Source organism: Leptinotarsa decemlineata, unplaced genomic scaffold (genome assembly GCF_025532065.1).
Source record: "Leptinotarsa decemlineata unplaced genomic scaffold, Ldec_3_MD MMD2_tig00026354_RagTag_RagTag, whole genome shotgun sequence".
In the NCBI taxonomy this organism is placed as follows: domain Eukaryota; kingdom Metazoa; phylum Arthropoda; class Insecta; order Coleoptera; family Chrysomelidae; genus Leptinotarsa; species Leptinotarsa decemlineata.
The window spans coordinates 418614-441970 of record NW_027412702.1 but is presented as its reverse complement, the minus strand read 5'-3'; the positions used below and the strand labels follow the sequence as shown (position 1 = coordinate 441970).

Below are 23357 nucleotides of genomic sequence, written 5' to 3'. Positions count from 1 at the left end.
CAGCAATTTTCACAGAAAATGTCCTGCATATGCAATAGGCAATACAACTGAAAGAGTCGACCTTCAATTTTGGAACGGACACACTTGCAGACCGGTTTCGGGCTCATTAGCCACTCATCAGTGCAAGATAGTGGCCATCATCGACCTAAAGTCAATGATATTTCATAATTGAAAATCAAAATTCTTTCAGAGTATTTCATTCCTCTTCCTAAGTTGGAGCGAACAATAAAATGGCACTCAATCTAGTGGACGAGGTACTAACCAACTGTGAAGATGCCTGCACTGTCGCCTGTCGGATATAATCCAACGCCCTTCGTGGTATTATCCAGGAGAGTATTTGTTTTCTGTTAGGCGTCAACCCATTGAACTTACTGTGTAAGTATATTCGAGACAGGCTTGAACGTTTAAAGTTCATTTCTTTAGATTTGTTCACTGCCAATCTTCAAGCATAGCCCACTGACTAATAAGAAAATATACAAAATGATTAAAAATATTCTTAATTTTTATCAAATTTCACTATTGAACTTAATTGATGATATCTACTTATCTCTGTAATCAAATTTGTCAATATGCGAGTTTCTTTATTTCATTATAATGTACCACAAAAATGCCATCACTTTTTCTGTGAACAGGGAAAGCATGTTTTTTTAGTGTACATTAAGAGAAAATAGTTGAAATCAACCAAACCTTTTTCTCCGTGTATATCGAGGTAGTAACACATCATATTCAAGGTTACGAATTTTGAGCCATCGAACATCAAAGGCGGCATCAAAGCTTTCGCATCTGTATTCAATCTGTGGTACTACCATATACATGGCTATACTCAAACGATTGTGGATGCTAATAATCAAAACGTCGTGAAGTAACTCAGCTTGGAATTTTTCAATTTTTAATTTTCATTTCTTGTTAATAATTTTTAATTTTCATAATGTGTTAATTGTTCAATTTTTTTATTTTCTGATTGTTGCTTGTATTTTATTTCATTGTAATTTCAGTTTTTTTGCTTCATATGATTTGTAATTTTTCAGCTAATCTTTTTAATTTTGTATAGATTCTTTCAGGGATTTCAAATCAATTTATATCACATTAGACATCGGAAGTCCGAACTTATGAAATAATTTTGAAGAGAATCTTTCATAATGAATGATAACAAAAATTCTTTCATTATTTGAAAGGTTATTCTGTGAGGCTTGCCGCAGATACAAAATAGATAATCTTGCGCGGGACGATTTAATATGTTACAAAATAACCTAGATCGAACAATTGAAGATATTATTTCTCCAATTTAGTGTGACGTCACTGTAATTCTTATCCGTAATCTAATTTCATGAAAAGAAGCCCCTTGTTGATGCTAATGAACACACCTAGTTTTCATTGTTACGATCTTCATTTGGGTTCGAAGACCGTCGTGGTTTGGAACTGTATCCTAACGTTTCGCCAGCACGAGTGGCTGGCTTCTTCAGAGGTTTATTCATCTTGATAGTTCACTCAGTTTTAATAGAATAGGCGAAAAGAGTTATTGATAAAAGAACACAATTTTTAGTGAAACTTTGACACCTCGTTACTCGGAAACGAAGTGAAGTTAGGATATACGTTCATATGAACTTTTTTCATATAACAAGTAATCACCACCTGAAATTAATGACATCATTTAAGATACAACCTGTACAATAAGCAATTCAAATTACTCCATTTTGGTGGCTTTTCGCCTGGTTATTGACCTCTTTTATCAACTTTCAATTTCGTCGATTGCTTCATGCATTCCTTGAACAAATCACTCGTACCCATAACAAGTTGCGTTTTTCAATTCCAAACAACTCGAAACCATATGATTAGTTATGTAATTCTTTCAATTATCGGTACTTTTGAGGACTTTCTCAGGCCCAATTACCAGGTTATTCAACAGCTTCCGGACGAATACTGTCTAATGCAAAACGATTTGATAATTTGGGAGAAAACTCGTATTTATTGCCACTTTAGAATGCTTTACGATTACATATACCTCTTTACTCTTTCGAAATAGGTCAACACAAATCAATACAATCAAGATCGCACTCAACGCGAAGCCCTGCCCTTCCCCAGAATACGACTCCTAATATTTGGTGAAATATTTTACGATCTGGGCGTTATTTGATCTAGGTACCCTACTGCCAAAGGCAAAGGAGTCTCTACAATGGTCGGCTTCGATTTCTCTCCCCAATTTCCCGAGAATAATTAGTTCATTTATTCATTCATTTATTTTATAATCAAGCATTGCGGAGTTAAGATACACCATACATAATCCAGTAACTTTGTCGCCTGAAAGTATGTGGTAGTATGCGTCAAATCCGGTAGTTCTGATTTTTTACAGACTTGTTTATTATGTTGGCCTAATGAATAATCCAATTTTTTTTCGTTTCAGAATGTCTGATCCCAGTCCCAGCCTGGGTTTATGTTTTATATGTAAGGAGACTTTAAGTGAAGGTCAACTGCGCCTAGTGAAAGAAAGAGGTGTAAAAACCCTTCTTGCGTCGAGTATTTCCCTTAAGAACATAGAAATCAGCGTTTATTGAAGGGCGTAATTGAGATATATGTGCACAGAGCTTGTCAGATAAAATACAACAATCCGAAGTTGATCAAAGCAGCTGTTAGCAGTGGAAAATCAAATATTACGCCATCAAGGGCCACGAGATCAGTCTCTGAGCAGTTCAATTTCAGAGAACAAAATAACTGAAGAGTTCCTTGTGGCAGAAAGGAAGAAGAAGCCAGAAAAACGGAACAATGTCATTACTGCGGAAAAGTTGTCTCTCAGTGCAACTATCTTGTCACTCCTTGCGGACATACCATCAGGTAAATATTTATCTTTGCATCAGATACATATCATTCATCATTTTCTACTCTCATGTACACAATCTTCTTACAGGTACAGGCGTGGTTGGGAATCACACTGAACCCTTTCTTCTGTGGGTGGATATCCACGCCTCAAGCCCTCAACCCCAAAATGATGACCAGAGATGCAGCCCCACAACACCTCTTGCAGATGATTTCTTGCGGCTGCTCGAAGGGATTAAAATGCTCATCAGTCTGCAGGCACTGCATCGGGGCCTCTTGTGACAATATACCTGATGTTGCAGTAGTAGATATCCCAGAAGGCGACGATCTGTCCGATGTCGAAATGGGGGATGACTTGTGAGCACAAGACGTCGACGATTCATCATTGCCATCCCAATATGTCGATCCAGACAAGGTCGAACCTCAACCAGGACCTTCCAAGAGAGCTAAATAAATAAATTAATTTCGACTACTGGGGGTTGTCGTTGATAGGGGTGCGACAGCAGGTTAACGGAAAAACAGATTTTAAACAGATCTATTACTCAACTGATTTACTCTATTGATTTACTACTAATTTGATTCATTACTCAATCTAACTTATTTTTAATATCACTCAATTTCCTACAAATAAACTTATTAACTTTTGTTGTACTTATCTTTTTTACTATATTACTCGTAGCTTAATGAATAATAGACGAAATCAAAGATGAAATTGCTCTATTTCAAAACTGACTTATTTTTAAAACATGTGTTCCATTACATAAATAAGAATTTATCATTTATTTGACATTTCTCTCCTTCCTCTTGAGTTCTTTATTTCAATGTCTTCCTAGTTCATTCTTCGCCCTTGAACATCATCGTTCACACTTTTCATTTTCTTTTTCAACATTCCATCATCAAAAGCTTCGATGATATAGTCAGGGTCAAAATTGAATTAATCAGAAAGACAGAATTGCAAAAAATTGCGATGTTCGAAAAAAATGATAAACTTTGAAATGCTTAATCTCGGAAACATATTGTAGCAAATTTGAACTACTTTAAAAACTCACAAAGCAATTTTTTTCAAAAACTAGTCCTTCAGGATTTTAATCGCCAAAATTTAAAAAATACATTTTTTCGCGGTTTTTTCGATTTTTCACAATGTTGTGTCCGGCGCTTGAGGTCACAAACAAGGATTATTCATAAGGCCAACATCATAAACAAGTCTGCGAAAACTTAGAACTACCGGACTTGTCACATGCTGTTATGTATGAAGTTACTGGACTAACAAATGAGTTCAAGGGCATCCGAAAATACAGAAGTTTGAAAATTGGTAAAACACCTGTACCTAAGTTTTCGAAAGCAAGCATATAAAGGCTTATAAAACATCACAAGTTGAAAACATTTCAAGGAAGGTTTTGAATCTTCTAGAAGTTTCGATAGTTACTTATTACCAAAGAAAAGAAGAAAACGATTAAGATGACGACGACGATGAAAACGTTATTTATTCTAATATTGTTTAGATTATGATTTATTCTAATATTGTTCCACCACTGAGTTACTATTAGACTTTTTATCAATATTGTGATTAAAAATGACTTATGCATGTATTAAAAAGTTACAGAATCATCATTTGAAATATCAAGTGATTTATAAGCAAATGTTTGCCTGAAAACACCGATAACTATATTTAAATTAATGACTGGTTTGAGACCCTTTTCCTTCCTTTTGGACCAGCCATTTTGAATTGTTCATACGTAATACCAAACTGTCTAATCAGTAATCACAAAAATATTTGTACAACAAATTTCATCAGAACTGAACAACATTTTCATATATACGGGCTATTCAAATTCGTTTCTGTACATGAGGATCTCGTAAACGATAAGAGATAGAGTGTCGGTTAGATTATGGCAAAGTTGCGTATTTTAGAGACCTATTTAATGATGTAAAAAAATCGAATATAGCTCTTTTGGTTCTGGAGATATACAGGAAAAACCAAAAAATTCCAAATCATTTTTTTGCTATTACTTCTTTATTCGCAGACATATTGAAAATCTGTCCACATTTTGCTATTGGCACTTGATGTGGGCTCTCAGAATATATTCATGAATCTTTTATACACGGTATCATCTGACTTGGACCACCCTCATCTTTGAATTTTTAAAAACGGACCTGTTTTTTTTGTTGTAGTTTTCGTATCGTCGACGTTCCCTTCATACTGAGGAATCAAACTCAATTTTATATTTGGGAATGTTTCGGTAATATTTGCTTACAATGGTCTGAATTATTCCCTTTTAAATTACGGCCCAAGAAATTAGTTGATTGAGTTGAATAAAAACACAATGACAACTTTCACGTCTCCCTATGTACCGTTTTTTGAAAGTTTTTTTTCATTTTTAGATACCTATTCATATTTTTTTCTTTGCTCTGAGCGTTTTCTTTAATGAACTTCGAATAAGAAAATGATTATCTGAAACATGTCTACAACAAAAATATATTATATGTGTTTTGATGTGCAGCAAAAAATGGTAGCAATAATAACATCCGAAACGATCACTACTATTATGAAAATTGAAATGAAGTAAGTAATTTATATACACAAAAAAATTAATTGTGCAATAATTGTTCGAATTGAAGTCCTTCCATTTCGAGACAAATGATGGGACAATAAGAGATGGTCTGCAAGATCACCAGATTATGGGGGCATTGAAAAATAGTCAACTTGCCAAGTTTTTATGTCAGTGTTGGTGGTTTGATCAACCGACAACTGCGGTAGCAGAAATTTGGGAAGCTAACCTGAAGTGCCATCGGAAAACGAACCCACATGTTTCTAGAAATGATATGAAATCTAGAAAGGTTAATGCAGTCAAGCTGCTGGAAAATAATTCCATGAAAATCAAAAAATAAATAGATAAGTACTTTTTGATCATTCCCATATTGATTTCAATTCAAGAGCCATATATAACCTTTTTAGATTTTATATCATTTCTAGAAACATGTGGATTTGTTTTCCGATGACATTTCAGGTTAGCTTCCCAAATTTCTGCTACCGCAGTTGTCGGTTGATTGGTCAAACCACCGACACTGACATAAAAACTTGGCAAGTTGGCTTGGGTGTCACAACAATAGGTGGTTCCACTTATGTTTCGCTTGCGTTTACGCAGCTATTTTTATCAAGTACTTTCTTGGTTTTTCTCATTTTGTCTTCAATCGAGGACCGCCTGCCCGGTACTGACGATGTCCAATAGGCTGAAACAGCTGTCTACCGGTGGGCTCTTAAATTGAAATCAATATGGGAATGATCAAAAAGTACTTATCTATTTATTTTTTGATTTTCATGGAATTATTTTCCAGCAGCTCGACTGCATGAACCTTTCTAGGTTCATGCAGTCGAGCATATATATATATATATATATATATGGTTTATATATATATATATATATATATATATATATATATATATATATATATATATATATATATATATATATATAATTTATATATATATATATGGTTTATATATATATATATATATATATATATATATATATATATAATAATATAAAAAATAATTATATATATAAAATAATTAACCCCAGAGTACTAAATGAAGAAACTCATATTGAAGTCATGTAACATTTGCTGCAGTACCCACTAGCTCCTTACGATCACTAGCTAAACAGGCGAGGCTGTAAGAAAAACACTGAAAATGCATAAATGTCATCTGAAAGATGCAGATTATTCACGAGATTCATGGAGATGATTATGATAGGAGAATATAATTTTGTGAAACCATGACTCATCGAGTCAATACCATATCCATTTTTTTTAAGAACAAGACACAAGCATTACAGGAGAATCATTAAGGCTCTCTAAGAGCGGTGCCTGTGCGAAAGCAGTGATCCACATTGGATTTGAATCGCTGGAGATTGAATCCATTTGGAAAAACGTTCGCAGGAATTTTATTCCACATAAACGGAGTTCTCCACATGAGAGAGTTCTTGAACAGTGAAGTTCGGGATGTAGTGAGTTGAACCTCAAAAGATGAACAGCCACAATCCGTCGAGTATTTCTGATATGTACCGCTATTAATAGAATCAAATGTGCCAAATCACTTGAACACTTCCCGTGAAAGTATCTAGAGAAGAGAGACAAATCTCCAACCTTTCTTCGATGTTCCAGACTATCAAGGTTGCAAGGTTGCAATACTCCAAAAAAGCTTTATGAAGCATTAAAAGTTACTGAGGTGTGTACAGTTTTCTGGTTCGGAACAGTGTTCCTTTGAATTGAACCTAGCATTGGCATTGAATTGAACCTGGTTAGTTTCACCCCAAATCGAAATTACTTCTAGATTCTCATTAAGATATGCAAACTTCTGCTGCCAGTGAAAATGTGCATCCGCCGCAGATGTCCTGGAATCCGAATGGAATGCGAAACAAGTGTGTTGTCGTCAGCAAAGCATATTGCTTTGCTGTCGTCAGCAAAGCAATATATTGGATTCTTGGTTTGTTCCAATAAGTCGTTGACATACAACTGAAAGAGGGTTGGAGACAATATAGATCCCTGGAGAACACCAGATTGCAATTTTTGTTGAACTAAGGTTTGCTGTTAGAAGTTCGATTTATTAAAAAGGGAATATATTTAACTATGGATAATGGAATACCTTTCGTGACTTCAGAAGCACAAATAGATAGATCATTAGACCTAAAACAAACTTCTAGTCTGGGTGCATTTCGGAAATAGTCTTGAAGATCCTCCCACTCACCAAACTTTGCGCGACCTAGATTATTTCCCACCATTTATCGGTAATTCACTCAACACTGAAATGAGTTTGTGACCGAAAGATTCCAGTGAAGACCTTACGGTGACTGGATTGGTTGTTGGATATAGATCCAGAAGACTAGCATATTCTTCATCACGGTCAGGGATTCTGGTCGGCTTAAGCAAAAGCCTGAGCTCCGCGACCTTGTTCGTCGTTGTTATTTGAAAATTTGAGCCATTCGATATTGTGGACAATGAAGTCACCGAATATGGAAATTTTGACACTGGGATGATTGATTTGCAGAAATTCAATGGTGTTTGCAAGTGAAGAGAATAGTGCCTCATATTATGTATCACTTGGTGGTCGATAAATGCAACATATAAATATAAGTAGTGATTTTCTGTAATATTATTTTGAGCCACATAACATCAAAGTTTTGCGGTTCCATAATTTCCTCTCATTGACAGCAGAGAAGGCTTCTGATAAAAAGAGATATTTCAAAGTTACGTCTGAATTGGGATTGGAAATCATAGCCGGGTATAGAAAATTGACGGGTTCTGTTAAAGTACTAACTTTGGTTTCCGTGAGTGCAAGAATATGTTTGTTTGGATATGTTGGTGCACTGAGTTCATATTTGAGATGAGTCCTCTGATGTTTCAGAAATAGATTTTGAAGTTTCTAGTGGGCCTCTTAGCAATTCCAGTTACCATGCTATTTCTCTGTGGACTGATGTAAGGAAGACCCTGTTAACTGTCAGAAATAGTGGTTTTTCTAACTCCTACATAACTCCTGAATAACTCCTCAAAACATGATAAACTGAGGTATCGTTGGAAATAAAATTGAACTCACTTCAGAATGATGTGCCACTTGACCCTCCTTCCCTTTTGATTTTCTAAGAGTAACATCAACCATACCTAGGGAGTTGAACCATGAGGGTTTAAAATATTCTTTGATTGCCCCCCTTTCAATATAAATTCGACCTGTCTGTTCGATATTTCACATTATGTACTGAGAGATAGAAATTAAGGGTAGGAATATTTCAAATTGACACCCTGTATAGAAATATTAAAGCTGATTCGTTTTGACGTAAATATAGGGAAAGTATTTTGAATTCTGTAACTTGAAGTAACTGATCTTACTGTTTTGTAGTCAGGTCTGTGGTACTTACTCAAAAATTCGTTCTGAATTTTTTCTATTTCATCAAGTAAATAAGTATATATTTTGTAACCCAAATTAATGAAGAAAAATCTAATTTTGCTTTAACCATGGTTGAAGAAACTAAGTTTTTGCATTTAAATTACTGAAAGCTGCAATCTGTCTCTTACCTAGCCCATGTCAGAAATGTCTGTCAGAAATAAATTGGATAGTTTTCTCGAATATGTCAAAAGATTGGAGTTTTTTTGTTTTATCGACATTTGTTTCACTTGTAACAAGTATGTTAAATTGTCAAATTGGTAATAGTGTACCTGATATTTGTGTAAGGCTTTTTCAACTTATTCTCAGTATAATAATAAAGGTGTTGACATCTCCTTCTACGAAAAAGCCATCTATAGAATCGGCAGAAGACCCAATACTCGAATATAATAATAATAATAACAATAATTCGACTCAGAGGATAATAACAAAAAATAAATAAATAAATAATGAGACTAATGGCGAAGTCTACCGGTTATTCTCCTTAAACGTCAGAGGGGCTTACGCCCCAAAGTATATTTATTATAATGAATCAATTAGTTAAATTATGGTTGACTGCTTCATTATCAGAGGGATCACATAGGTATGAATGGGTATATGATTTGGCACATAAAATTGTTTCGGTAATTAAGACTGCATACTTATGAGAAGAGTTTGAAAAAGAAGTAAATTTTATAATATGTAGGTAATATGTAAAGTGGTTAAAGAGTTTGTTTTGTTGAATTTTGCTGTTTGGAAAGTGAACATTTTTTAATTTTGTATTTAAATTTATCAATATTATACATTTTGAACTCCTCTGGTAACATATCTTACCTGGACCAGACAACGCTGTTTCGATCTGTCGTCGATCTCATCAGTGCATGGTACAGGCTTTAAGTTACTTTTCAATACACAATTATTGCACAATGAAGAAGAGAAAGTATTTCTTGAGAAAATGACTGCGGCATTCTGAAATTTGTGATCGGTCTGGAAAGAAACTTCGATTTGGGAATATTCAGCAGTCCATTCAGGTCAGAAGCAGAGTGTGCATTATCTGCTGCTTGATAGCCGCCTGACTTGTCCAGTCTTTCTATTTCAGTTGATACGTCAAGAAGAAGTTCTTCGACCACGCCACTGAAGATGACTGCCGCAGTTGCAGTTGAAACGTTTGGATATTGTAACAGAAGAAGACCACGGCAAAACCGGGAAACTAATCAAAACATCGATGCCAGCCGTGAAAGCCTACATTTCTTTAATGGATTTGTATTTGTTCTGAGCCGATCCCTAATAACTTGTTGAAACAGTTTTTCTACTTCTTTCCTCAGACGGTTTTATACAAAGGTTTTCTCATGTGTTCCCAGATATGTTTTTCCAATATTATTTATGTTTCTCATCAAGGCTTTTCCATATTCTGATCCTACAGTTGACTGCTTTGAATTACTCACTTTACAAGAAATGATACTAGGTGGATTATAGCTCGATGAAAACTGTATGAAAAAGATATCATCTAAACCAAAATAATAATGTGTGAATGGGTTGTAAATTCAGTAAAGTTCACTTTTACTTACTTTTTGTTTTCATGACATTTTATCATTATTTTGTTAACAACGTCAACCATATTCAAAACCTTGGTTCAGTATCAAAGTATATGACAATGACATATTTATTCTGAATATAAATTATCGAAATAACTCAACCCAATTTGCATAACTACTTGCTATAGTGGAGGTTTCACTGGTCGATATACCACTGACGCAAATTCTTTTTATTTTATTAGTTATTTTTAATCGGAATATATCAAGCGTCATTCAACTTGATCATTAATTAGCGAACACATTTTCCAACTCCTTTCACAACAACATGTATTGAATTCTGAGAAATTAGCTGAAAAAAACGTTAAAATTTTTGTGGCATACTTCGCATGCTTTACGGTTTTCTTGAAATAATTAGTACGCATGAAATTAATCTTGAAAGTCAAACATCGCGACCAATGTTTTCTTATTTTCCAACTGTTAAAATCACTTCAGTGTTCAAGAAAGAAAAACTCAATTACATACAACTGTAAGGACAGCAAAAATTAATTACTCGTTCGAATACAAACGAAATAATATCATCATCGAGTTAAAGCAATACTAGGGATTCAAACACATTGGTATGAGCAATGTGACTGGGAGCACAGGTCTTCATTTAGGACTTTGGTGACGCCGCTAACGAAATAAAATGGATAGTCAGAAATCCGGACCATAATGTAAACCCTACAAATAAAACTTATTCAGATGCATTATTTCGAGTTCAATTCCCAACGTAAGAAAAGGCTATAATATTCATCGTGGTAGAAGGAATAGGTTATCCAATTGGGATTCAAAATTCAACTCGAAAATATTATATTCATATCAAGACTACAACGATATAGTGTATAGTGTACTCAACTACAGAAGCTTCAGTCAAATTAAAGTTTCAATGAAAAACCCAAGAGAGCGACACCCTACAAGGTTCAGCGATCAGCCCATTTTTGTTCCTCATAGCTATCAACGACATACTCAGAAATACCAAAAAACCTTTGAAAGCCCGTCAATACGTCGATGATCTTGTAATATTCTGCAAGTGGAAAGATACGAATCACTTACTTTCAAACGCTGTGTTTCTTTTTATCGTGTTCAATCTGAAAAATTACCAATTGACATATATCTCCTTTTAATCAAAATATAACAACAACTATTAGACTAAAAACTACTAGATCCTGTTTGTTTTCTATTTTCTCGTACTGGGTGAGACGCCACATTCTCCCCTGGTAAAGAAACCTTATTTTCTTCACCATCGACTTGGAAATGGCACAATCTACTTACTGGTCTACGTAGGAGAGTCGATTTCGTTCGTACGTCAACGACTCGTACCCGTCTGTTTGGTCCTAGATGAATAGCCTCGATTTTACCAATCGTCCAATTTCTTCTTGGTATATTGTATTGAAAGATGACGAATAGTTCACCTATTTTCGCGTGTCGGCTATCGTTTGTCCATTTTGCGCGTTTTGTTAGCCTAAGTAAGTATTCCTTCGCCCATCTCTTCCAGAAAACGTCAGCAAGCATTCGAGATTTTCGCCATTCATTTCGAGTGTTTTTATCGTTTGGATCAGATATGCATGCTGATTCGTTTGGGTTCATAAATCCATGAAGGAAGTGGTTAGGTATTGGAGGTTCAAAGTCACTTGGATCTACGAACACGTGAGTCAGCGGTCGAGAATTTACAATATTTTCAATTTCTGCAAACAAGGTCAGCAAGGTTTCATCTTTCGTTTCAGGTAAATTTTGACATTTCTCTTCAACATTACTTTCTATCGGCCAGTAACTTTCAGGTTCCTTCAGAAAATCTGGTCCGTGGAACCATCTAGCTGAATCCCAATTCGATGAGAGATAAACTGTTTGTATTTTCTACTGTCATTTCTCATCCAAGTCAATACGCATTTGGAATTAGTCCAGAGAATCACACGGGTTACACAGATTTCCAATTGTTCCTGTATTGAGTGACAGAGTCTGCTAGATATCACAGCAGCTTGTAATTTTAATCGGGGTATTGATAGGGGCTCCAAAGGGAGAACTCTTGTTTTCGATGTTATCAAAAAAACATCTGTTCCTATCATTGATAATGTCCTGTATCAAAGGCCTTCACTTGCATCTGAAGACATATGAAGCTCAAATGAATCAGCACATGGTATGTTCACTTTCTGTACTTCAGAAAGTGTATGAAGATCTTCTAACCATTCGTAAAAAAAATCTTGAAGGGTCTGAGGAAGCGGATCATTCTATACAATTCCGAAGCGCTATACGTGTTGCATTAAAATGTTTTCATTCACAGTGAGATATCCCACGAGGCCTAGCAGATCAAAAGAGGAAATCACAATTCTCAAAACGTGTTTTTCCATGAAGAATTTCTTCCTATCAACAAGAGTGTTGAATTTCATCAAGAGGTCAACATATTTTGAATCCCATCAACCTCCTGAGACTCTTTGTGTCATCTTTGTCTTTCCATCATCCAGTTCATTTGTATCGATATTATTTTCTACATAGGTTGTTTTTGCGAGAGGGGAATTGAATATCCACCCAACTACTTGAAATCCATTAAGTTTATTCACTCTTCTCGCCTCGTTTATTCTTTCTGAAGCTTTTTTTTCGGTATCCACTGAATCCACATAATCGTCAACATACAACTTGTGAATTATTGCATTTGTCACGTCTCTAGAAGTTAAAAGTGCCATTGCATTCAAATTCTTGACAAATTGTGCACAAACAGGAGAATATGTGGTCCCAAAGATCATCACCTGCATTTGGTAGATATCAGGTGGACTGAATGTCTCCAAATCTCGGCATAAATATATTTGCGAACATTGATCTGCCTCTCGACTTTTCACTTGATGAAAAGTTTCTGCTGTCTCCACAAAAATCATATCTTCGTTGTCTGAATTTCCAGAGTACTGGGACTAGTGGTTGCAATAAATCTGGTCCTGGTAACAAATAATCATTCAGGCTCAATCTAAGTCTGAGTTTTTCAGGTTTATTTGGACTTTCGACCTCGAAGTGAGGAAGGCACCAAGTTTTTGGACTTCTCAGTTTGGATTCTTCTGGGCTTAACTTTCTTGCGTATCCCTTCTCAACATAGCTCATGATTTTCCGCGAATATTCTCCAGCTTATTTTGAATTTTTAAAAAATGGAATTTGCTCACTGGTAATTCAATCTCATGAAATTTCCAAAGACCAGTTTTCTATATTGTTCCAGTTCTTCTTGTCGTTGTTTCCATTATCTCTAATGCCCTTCCGTCATCTATATTTTCCTTAGATGTGCGAGCTATAACGCTAAATGCTGCAGTGGAAAAAGATTGTACAATGAGATCATGAAGGTAATCATCATCTTGTGTTTGAGTATTGCAAATCTGCAGGGTGTGAACATCTTGGCAACCACTACTTCCTCACCTGGGACCATGCAGAGACCATCCCAGTTTACATCTCGTGGCAATGGGTCAAATATCAGAACCATTTCTCACCTGCCTGGGAACTATCAGGTGTACATGATCGTTGTGTGATTCGTTGAGTATACTTTTCAAAGGAACGTCTTTCAAATATGGATATTTCTTCCATTTATCCAAATCAATTGTTTACGAGTGTAGCGATGAATTTTCAACAGTTCTGAGACTCTTCATCCCGAACACCTTCCAGTCTCTTCCTATTCCAGTAAACAATTCCATTATAGACAAAGTGCTTCCTGCAAGTTTTCTAATTAAAGTTTCATCAATTAGACTTACTGTCGAGGTCACATCACATATCGCCAAGGTATTAATTACTTGAATGGAAGGGGTTATATTTTTTAGGAGTGATTAATTTTTGTATCAAGATGGAGTAGTAGAAAGCCAAAAACTTTCTTTCCCAAAAAAGTATTAATTATTCTTTTGGTCCAAATAATTTTACTGGAAGCATTCTAAGTGAAATCCTATTCGTATCATGTTTCACAGCACATACCACTTAATTTTTATTTGCTATTGAAATTTCAACATCATTAGATACACCGGCTAGTTGCAAAAAATATTCTTTGTAGAGAAGTGGATGATGAAAGGCCAAATCTGAATTTATGGTGACCATTTTTCAAACAGCAAAAACATAACTTTTCATCATATTGTTTTCCACTGTGTTTCCACATCACCACATTTCAAAATTGAACAAGAATCTTCTTCGTGCTTATCACAACAGTAGGACCATTTATATGTTTCAGCTATTTCTTCAGTACTCAGTATCGCCTCTGTTTTTCTTGAGGTATGAGTTCTTGGAGCAAATCTGGTATTACTGTAGGATGTGGTCACCTTCAGTGTACTAACACAGCTTGCCACCATCGCAATATTTTCAAACCGAACAGAAAAATCTTTCAAACAAACCTCGGTCTCTCTCAGCATGATTTTCTCTCCCCACTTCAGATTCAACCAATCAGGTAATTTCGATAAGAGTTCCTTCAGAAGTTGTCGATTTTTCAGATGATTATCTGAAAGAGAGCTTTTATCGTGGACACAAGGTTGCTCACCTCGTTAGACAGTGTTATAACCTTTCTATATGGATTTCACACAACGGTGGTATAGTTTTTATTCTTGATATCACGACTAATATCACATGATCTGACCTCTCAAACCGCATTCGTAATGTTTCCATAATTAGATCGACATTTTCAGAGGTAAATAACATACTTGCTACGGCTGACTTCGCTTGACCTCTCAAAAACCTTTGTTGTTTTATCACACATCTGACAAACTAGTTTATATCTCTGATGAATCAGTGGCCAGACTTCAGGGTTTCCATTAAAACAGAGAAATTCTTATCGACTATGTGTCTGGCTAACAATTTTTGTTCAGACGGTACAACCTTTAAAATGACATCAGAAATTGTTTGATAAAGCAAATTAATATCATCTACAGTTCGTGTTAACATTTCATTAGTATCAGGTTGAACGGGTACACCAGTTTCAATCCAATTAACAATTGGTATATTTGAATTGAAGGGGTTATATTTTTAGGAGTGATTAATTTTTGGGAAACAAAGTTTTTGGCTTTCTACTACTCCATCTTGATACAAAAAAAGAATGAAAAAAGAATGAGGGAACCTTCCAAAGAAAAGAAGGAAGTAATTCATTCGTAAATAAGTAACTCTATACATGGATGTGTAGATCATGCAAAGAAGCAACTTTCAGACACAAACTGAAAGAAAGTCCTCCTGAAACAGCCACTTTCATATAAACATTGAATAACACGAAAGAAAAAAATTATTTCGAAACAAATTGTTTCATTTGATGATAGAATGTATCATTTGATGATAGAAGAGCAGATGCTATTTCAAGCAAGAAATACATCTTTTCTCTAATAAACAGAGTCAAGTGAAAGGAAGTCCTAATAGTGACCTCAGTCTATTTATGTCATGAAAAAATTGGTATGCTATTATTTGTTGCCAAGAATAATACAATTATTCATCAAACGTTTGACAAGTACGTGCAAAATATCACAGAATCAAATAACTGAATAAATATTTATGCTTTGAATGAGGAAGCAATCTCCGTCTAAGGTAATAAAGTATTCATTAAATTTCAGTCTTGACTTGTTTTATCTTAGTGACGATTAATGTATGAGAACATGTAATTATATTGGCCTCGGTTAATCTCAAGTAGTATTCTGTGGTGTGTTTTATTTGAATTGGTTCTGGAATCTGTATAAGAATTAAATGTACGTATCCAAAAAGAAAGTCCTTGGATATAAAAATCTTAGGGTGAGCTGTTTATTTTCGTGAGTCGACTTCTCGTCGAGATGACCTTCTAGCTCCCAGTTTATCACTCATAATTCTACAGAGGAATAAAAAAAAATCGCAAACAATAGTGTAAGAATTGGTTCCAAAAAATTGTAGTACCATAAAGTTGGTTTGTATACATCGTCAGCAAATGTGACTGATTTCATTCTTTCTTTGCATTACTCCTCAATTTTTTTTTTAATATTTTCAATACCATGGCCTTGTTTGCACTCGGTTCTTTTTACTCATTTCATTCACCAACTTTTAGTGAGTGGACATGTCTTCTTCCTCTGTCATGATACACATCAGATTTCGCTTGCCATATAGGCAAAATTCTGACTTATATATGTCAATGAAATCGGAGAGTATTGGATCCTCCTTCCGGGACGTTATTCAAATGTTCAAGTGACACATTTGATTCCACCAAGAGCGGTACATATCAGAAATACGCGACGGACTGTGGCTGCTCATTGTTTTGAGGTTCAACACAGTACACCTTGAACTTCACTGTTTAAGAACTCTTTCATTTGGAGAACTGCGTTTCAAATCCAATGTGAATCGCTACTTTCGCAAAGGCACTGCTTTTAGAGCGCCTTAAGGATTTTTCTGTAGTGCTTGTGTTTTTTCTTTAAAAGAAACATGTTCCATTTACTTCAGTTTAACGTCAGAAACGACTCGCTTACACATGAGAAATGAACTGGCACCTGTAAGGTTATACCGAACGAATCTCGCACACACCTTACGATCAGTTAACCATTTCAGGTAAAAAAAACACATTTTCATTACGTTAAGGTAACTTGCACAAATAATTTATCTGAAAGCGTGTCCGTTTGTCACTACCATAAGCGATAAGGTTAACTGCGCAATATACGTGACAGGTAACCCGTATCGTGTATGGTCGGCTTCAGATGCTACTAAAACTGAGAAAGTAACTACAAATTTATGTACAACATAAAACAAAAACAGCCAGAGAGTTCTTCAATACAAATGTACTATATTATATTACCAGTGAAGAAAACCCACCTCCTAATTTCACTCTAATCTTACCTAATTATGACATATTCATAATAATATCATCGGTTATGTCACACTTTTGTCGCAATATCGTCTCCAAAGATGGAGACAGGTCAAAAATGTTAATGAGTTCGATTGTAACAGATAACGAATATATGCATCTCTCAACAAGCAGAGTTTTATTTAAAATAAGTATTTAAATCAAAGAAAATGGAAGTTTATTTCAAAAGTAAATACAGTCCGCTGAAAGCCATTCAAGTCAATATAGACATCAAGCCGTATTTGTATGGGCTGCAGCCACTGCAGAAGCAGTGAAATAGGACAGATTTTACTGTTCGAGCAGAAGCTGTTAAAAAGTTCGAATGTTCAAACCTTATGAGCAGCATATTTTTCTTTCCGAAATAGAGGTCATATCTGATCACTTTTCATGTTCATGTAGATTTTGGTAGATATGGACTCTGAGGATATGGACATCAATAGTGATATTGAATGAGTGAAAAAAAGGTTGAACCTTTGAGAAATTTTGTACTGAAAACTATATTGTTATGAAATAATGTTATTATGAAATAATAATATAGGATATAGGTCGAATTCGATGCAGCACCTCTTTGACAAAAAGATTCTTCATTGTAAAAGTTACTGAGAGTCAATTGAAGTCCTGCATCTCTCGTATCAAAACTCTAGCATCAAACCATCATTCAATTCGAACCAGTTATAACCAGCTTGTTATAGATTCACTTTTTTCATAAACCCATCATAAAATATAATTGAAAATTACTTTGGCAATTAGTAGTGCTTTCGTGAATAGATATGATTGAATTAATATCAGAAAAAAGGCGTAATCCGCCAAACGGAAGTGGATGTTTTGGCCGATTGAATCAATACTCATTTCCATTTGATAGTTATTGAAATACCTAATTTCAAAAAATTAAATTCGTTCGAGTTGCAGTTCGAGTTTCTACCAAACTTTTAATACTTACATCATTCATTTATATAACAACAGAACAATAACAATGAATGGCAAGTGACACAGATTGCTTTGAAAGTTGAAATTCACTGCGTCTTGCCCTTTTCATGAGCAGTGAAAACTTTGTTGCACTTACAATAAAATCTCAAAGTGAGCATACGCATTGGGGTTTTACTGAAGGACCAGTGAGATTTCAATTTCCATGAAAAGGCACCATCAGTTGAATAAATGGCTTACACATTTACGGGTACGACCTGTTATCATCAGGAATTTGAGAGGTTTACAGCTTCGCGTCGTTGACCATTTGTGGCTGAAAAGAATAATTGATAGGCGAAAAAAAAAAACGTGATATAAAATTTACAAGAAAATCCACCCAAATTGATCATTCATCTTAGGATAACATCATCTTCTTTTCACGAACTGCATTACAAACTAGAAGAAGAATTATAGTTTTCAGACTATATACGATCTTCAATTTCTCAGTGCTTCTTGTTGTTTTGCTAATCAAGATTCACAAAATCCGGCAGTGATATTTCAGCCACTTTTAACCCAACTTTATTTTTTGAATCGCCATTTTCGTACTCATCCGAAGATGTGTCCCAAATACATGGATTTTCTATTATTACAAGGAAACATAATCATACCTAATGCAGAAATCAACAACGGGAATCCCGTTCACACTAAACGACCGCGAACAAGTATTTTCTTTGATGTACCGCCTTCTTCTCGATATTTTCTTAACGCGAACAAGCATAAGTTCGCTCGCTCGCTAGCCCGTACTCACCAGACGATTATTGATGCAGAATTCTCGTTCACTCTTGTTCGCTCGTGCTCGCTTTTTTGGTGAATACGCACCTTAATACATATTGAGAACTACATATACAACATATCGTCAGCGCTATTCATCGGTTCTTTGTATAGCGAGTCTTAGTTTTCAGACCAGAAATTATAAATACATAGGAAAGGCAACTCTTCAAGTTGTTCTCCAAAAAAGGTTATTTGGAACCAGTGGCGGATTTAGAAAATAATTTTGAGGAGGCCCAGTTTACAACTCAGAGTAAGGGGTATATAACCCCTTCATAAAGCACTGAGTCCTTGGAGGTTTTTTATTTATGTTCAGTAGTATGCATTCAAGAACTATTTTTTTTTTCAAATCAAAACCATTGCTTAGTTTTAAATATTGTATTACAACTAACACTAAGAAAAATATGTATAATTCTTTCTTTCGCCAAATCAGCCGCCTGGTTATAAAACTCCTTGAAAGTGGCAGAGCTGTTGTCTAGTTTTTCCTGTATGCTCTGTATTGTAGCTTCTACAAGGTTTGAGTTACTCCAAGTAGCCAACAAACACTACTACACTAATTAAAAACGCTGATGACAAAATAAAGTGCAGGAAAGCAAATGCATTACTTCCTCTACCTTCCGGTGAACTAGAACAGTGAAAAGTGCAGGAAGGTGTTCCATGAACGTCAACACGGCTTCGTGCCTTTCTATTCATCTTGTTTCACACTTTTTTAAACCATATTTTCCTGGCTTGAGGTCATGATTTTCTCACATCTCTTCTTCCAAACCTTTAAATTTCGCAGTGGAGTCACGGAAACAATTTGCCAGGGAAGATATAACTCCCATAGCATTTCTGATGCTAACAACAAAACAAGCTTTGCTTATAACAAAGTTTAGCCTATGGTTGTCACAGTGGATGTGATCAAGGTCAAGTTTACCTACAATCTTGTCAGTGATAACTTCGTCACAGCATTCTATTATTTCATTCTGCGTGATTTTGCTGATGTAACTGACATTCCTTTCACAATTTTTTATATATGAGGCTAGGAAGTTATCACCAGCGTCAACTTTGAATTTTAGCAATGCTCTGAAATGTCCTTCGCCGAATCAGCTCCCAGTGGTCTCAACAATACCATCGTCTCTGCGCCCCCTCAAAGGTATGTTTTGGGCACCACATAAAATTACCGTTTTGATAATTGAATTAAGCTCCCTACCGTTCTCTGTTTTTCTGCTGCATTTATGCTGGCTACTACACTGTTTGATTTAACCTCATGGGTCATACAAAAGATGAAACTCCGTATTGGTTTCAATAATATTCCGCATTGGATAGGTTTTTCAAAATTTTTTCTTACAAGTTACCATTGGATTGACTACTAATTTTCCTAATTCCACATCGTTAGTTCCACCTTCACAATGCCCAAACATTATAGGTACAAAATTTGCAGACCCCCTTGTAATCTATATCGGTCTTACTTTTCATTCCCAATCATTGAATTTATTTCACCAAACTATTACTAGTGTACTTTCAATACTTCTTGGGGGCGTGCTCCTGTGCCTCCCATTAGATCCGCCAGTGTTTGAAACGAATATTTCAGTTACATATGGAGAAACTTGTGAATATGGATATCCTTATATTTGAACTGCTTCAGTATACATCAGGGTGTCCCAAAGAAAATGATATAGTCTCGAAATATATGTGAATCTCGAAAAATAAGGATTCGTTTGAAATTATTATATATATTTTAAATATTTTTCCTAGGTTAAACAACTCTGTGAAGTTTAATAAAAACTTATTTGATTATATGCTTCTACATCTGAACAAATAATGAGAAAAAATATATCAGTTATCAAAATCAAACCCTGGATTACTACAGGCCTGGTGAACTCCATAAAGTATCGCGATAATTTGAAAAAAAAATTACTGAAAGAATTTTCAACAGTTTTAGAATCGGAATATAAAAGATACAGAAATAAATTGAACACTCTGTTAAAGAAAACAAAGAACGATTATTACAAATCTCAAATAAATGATGCAGGTACCAACTTTTAAAAAATCTGGAATATAATAAATAATATACGAGGTGAAGATAAAAAGAAAAATATTGAAAACAATGACATCATACTAGAAAACAACATAACCAAACAACAAATCAAACGAATTCAATAAATTCTTTGTCGGTATAGGTAAAAACATGAGCTAAAAAATACCAGAGACAAACTTACCCGAAAACTTTTTATGCGATATGAAAATTAATCAAACAATATTTTTGGAACCTACAACTAACAACGAAATTGTTATGATAATTGCAAATCTAAAAAATAACTCCGCACCAGGACCCGATAAAATAAATTCGAAGTCTTTGAAATCAATTCATACCTACATTTTAGTCCCCCTTGTCCATATCATCAATGAAACATTCTCAACGAGCGACATACCTTGGCAATGGAAAATCAGCAATGTGACACCAATTTTCAAAGAAGGAAATAAATCCCAAATTAACAATTATAGACCTATATCTGTCATAAATACACTAGCCAAAATTTTTAAACAATGTGCCAAGAAAAGACTATTAAATTTTCTTGATAAACATCAAATAATAACTGACATCAGGCAATTTGGATTCGTGAAAAATTCAAACACTGAGAATGTCATAATGGATTTTCTCGAAACCACTGGGAAGGCCATGGACAGACCAACCAAATGCTTGGCCGTTTTCCTGGACCTGGCCAAGGCCTTCGATACAGTTGATCACGAACTATTATTAAAAAAATTGAATAACTATGGTATTCGAGGCAATGCTTTGGCTTTGATGAAGAACTACCTATCAAATCGAATCCAACGAGTGAAAATTGGAAATAAAATAAGTGACGAACTGATTGTACAAATTGGTATACCACAGGGGACAGTTTTGAGGCCAATACTTTTTCTCATTTACATTAACAGTATAACAAAAATTAACAATTTCGAAGGTGATATAATATGCTATGCCGATGATACTGCTCACTGAATGTAAATAAGACAAAGTATCTAACCTTCTCCCCTACACTTCGTGATCAACCCAAAAACTACGAAATGAAAATGCATATACCGCTCTGTGATAATCAAGCTAGTTGTAACTGTCAGACCATAGAACATACTACATCTATAAAATACCTCGGAGTTATACTAGATCAGCACCTAAAATGGACAGAACATATCAACTTTGTTACAAAAAGGCTCAGAGTATTAATGCACACATTTCATGAACTACGTGACATACTATCAAAAAAACATCTTATAATACTCTATAACTCTCTCGTCGAATCTATAATAAAATATTGTATTCCTGCTTGGGGTGCAACATTCAAAAATGCTATTAGCCCGTTACAAACTGCCCAAAACATTCTATTAAAAATCATCTTTGAAAAAAATAAACTATTTTCAACAAGAGAGATATCGAGAAACCAACATGTTAAATATTCATTCGCTATACGCTTATCACTGCCTAAAAATGTTCTATAAACGAGCAGATTTTGTGCACACACATTCAAGAGAAACTCGTTCAAAAATGAACCAGGACGTAAAAATTGAATTCTTCAACAAAACAGTCACCCAAAATTCATTCTTCTTTCATGGTCCAAAAATATTTAACATCTTACCAAAAAATATAAAAGATATTACATCCTTCAAACGATTCAAAAAAGAAGCAAAAAAGTATTTATATAATCATCCAGAAAAATTTGCAATTTTATAATGTAATAAATACTTACCTTTGATTGTTCCTATATATTGTGTATCTAGGCTCTTCACATACACTACCGGAAACTTACAATAATACCACACCAAGTTTGAGGTTAGGTTATACCCCAATCGAAATGTTCAAATTGTCCAGTCTTTTTCGAATGATAATTTTGGAATTTTAAAATGATATGTATATATATATGTATAATCATAAATAATGTAAGTGAACTGCATATGCCATCTGAATACAATTACATAAGACATACAATTGTACGAATGACATTCTGATTTAGACATCACAAAACAGGCTATAATAGCCTAGCGTGAGTCTAATTCAGTGAGTCATTAAAAAAAAATAATATTGAACTGACCTATGTTAGTAAACTTGAGAATTCAATGAAAAACTTGAGATCGGTTTTTTATGGCTAGAAGCTACATGAAAATGATTTTTTGAAATTTTTATCTGATATTCTTCGAAAAATTGTTATAAACAAATGCTTTGTGTGTGTATAGATGTTGAATTCTGCCATTTGTTAGGGTAGGTTAGTATGTCTTGTACTGAGAATAGTTATTATTATAGTTATTATTATACCTACCTCCGCGTTGGCTTTGGTATATTCTACGGCAGAATACTGTGCATTGGTTTGGCGAAATAGCTTTCACACCAATGAAGTTAAACCAAACAATGAGAATAATAACTGAAACCATTAAATCAACTCCAGTGAGATGGCTCCCTACTCTAATCGTCACACAAGAACCCCAATGGCTGAAATGTAGACATCCTCCTATCACAACCGCCTCCGAAATGACTGATGAATACTGCAATATGAAAGAGCAA

The 23357-nt window shown here is 34.8% G+C and overlaps 1 protein-coding gene across 8 annotated transcripts in view; it reads left to right on the top strand.

The window, feature by feature from the left end:
• Nucleotides 1-23357, top strand: part of LOC141486482 (uncharacterized) — a 78339-nt gene that overhangs the window by 21991 nt on the left and 32991 nt on the right. For 4 of the 8 annotated variants that reach the window (XM_074184557.1, XM_074184556.1, XM_074184555.1 and 1 more), the window contains 2 exons: nt 2402-2829; nt 2903-3711. The exons of the other annotated variants lie outside the window; for them this stretch is intronic. In XM_074184557.1, the coding sequence (XP_074040658.1) occupies nt 2761-2829; nt 2903-3172 (339 nt within the window). In that variant the 5' untranslated portion in view covers nt 2402-2760 and the 3' untranslated portion in view covers nt 3173-3711. Of the gene's footprint in view, nt 1-2401; nt 2830-2902; nt 3712-23357 lie in introns of those variants that run through there. 8 annotated transcript variants of the gene reach the window in all.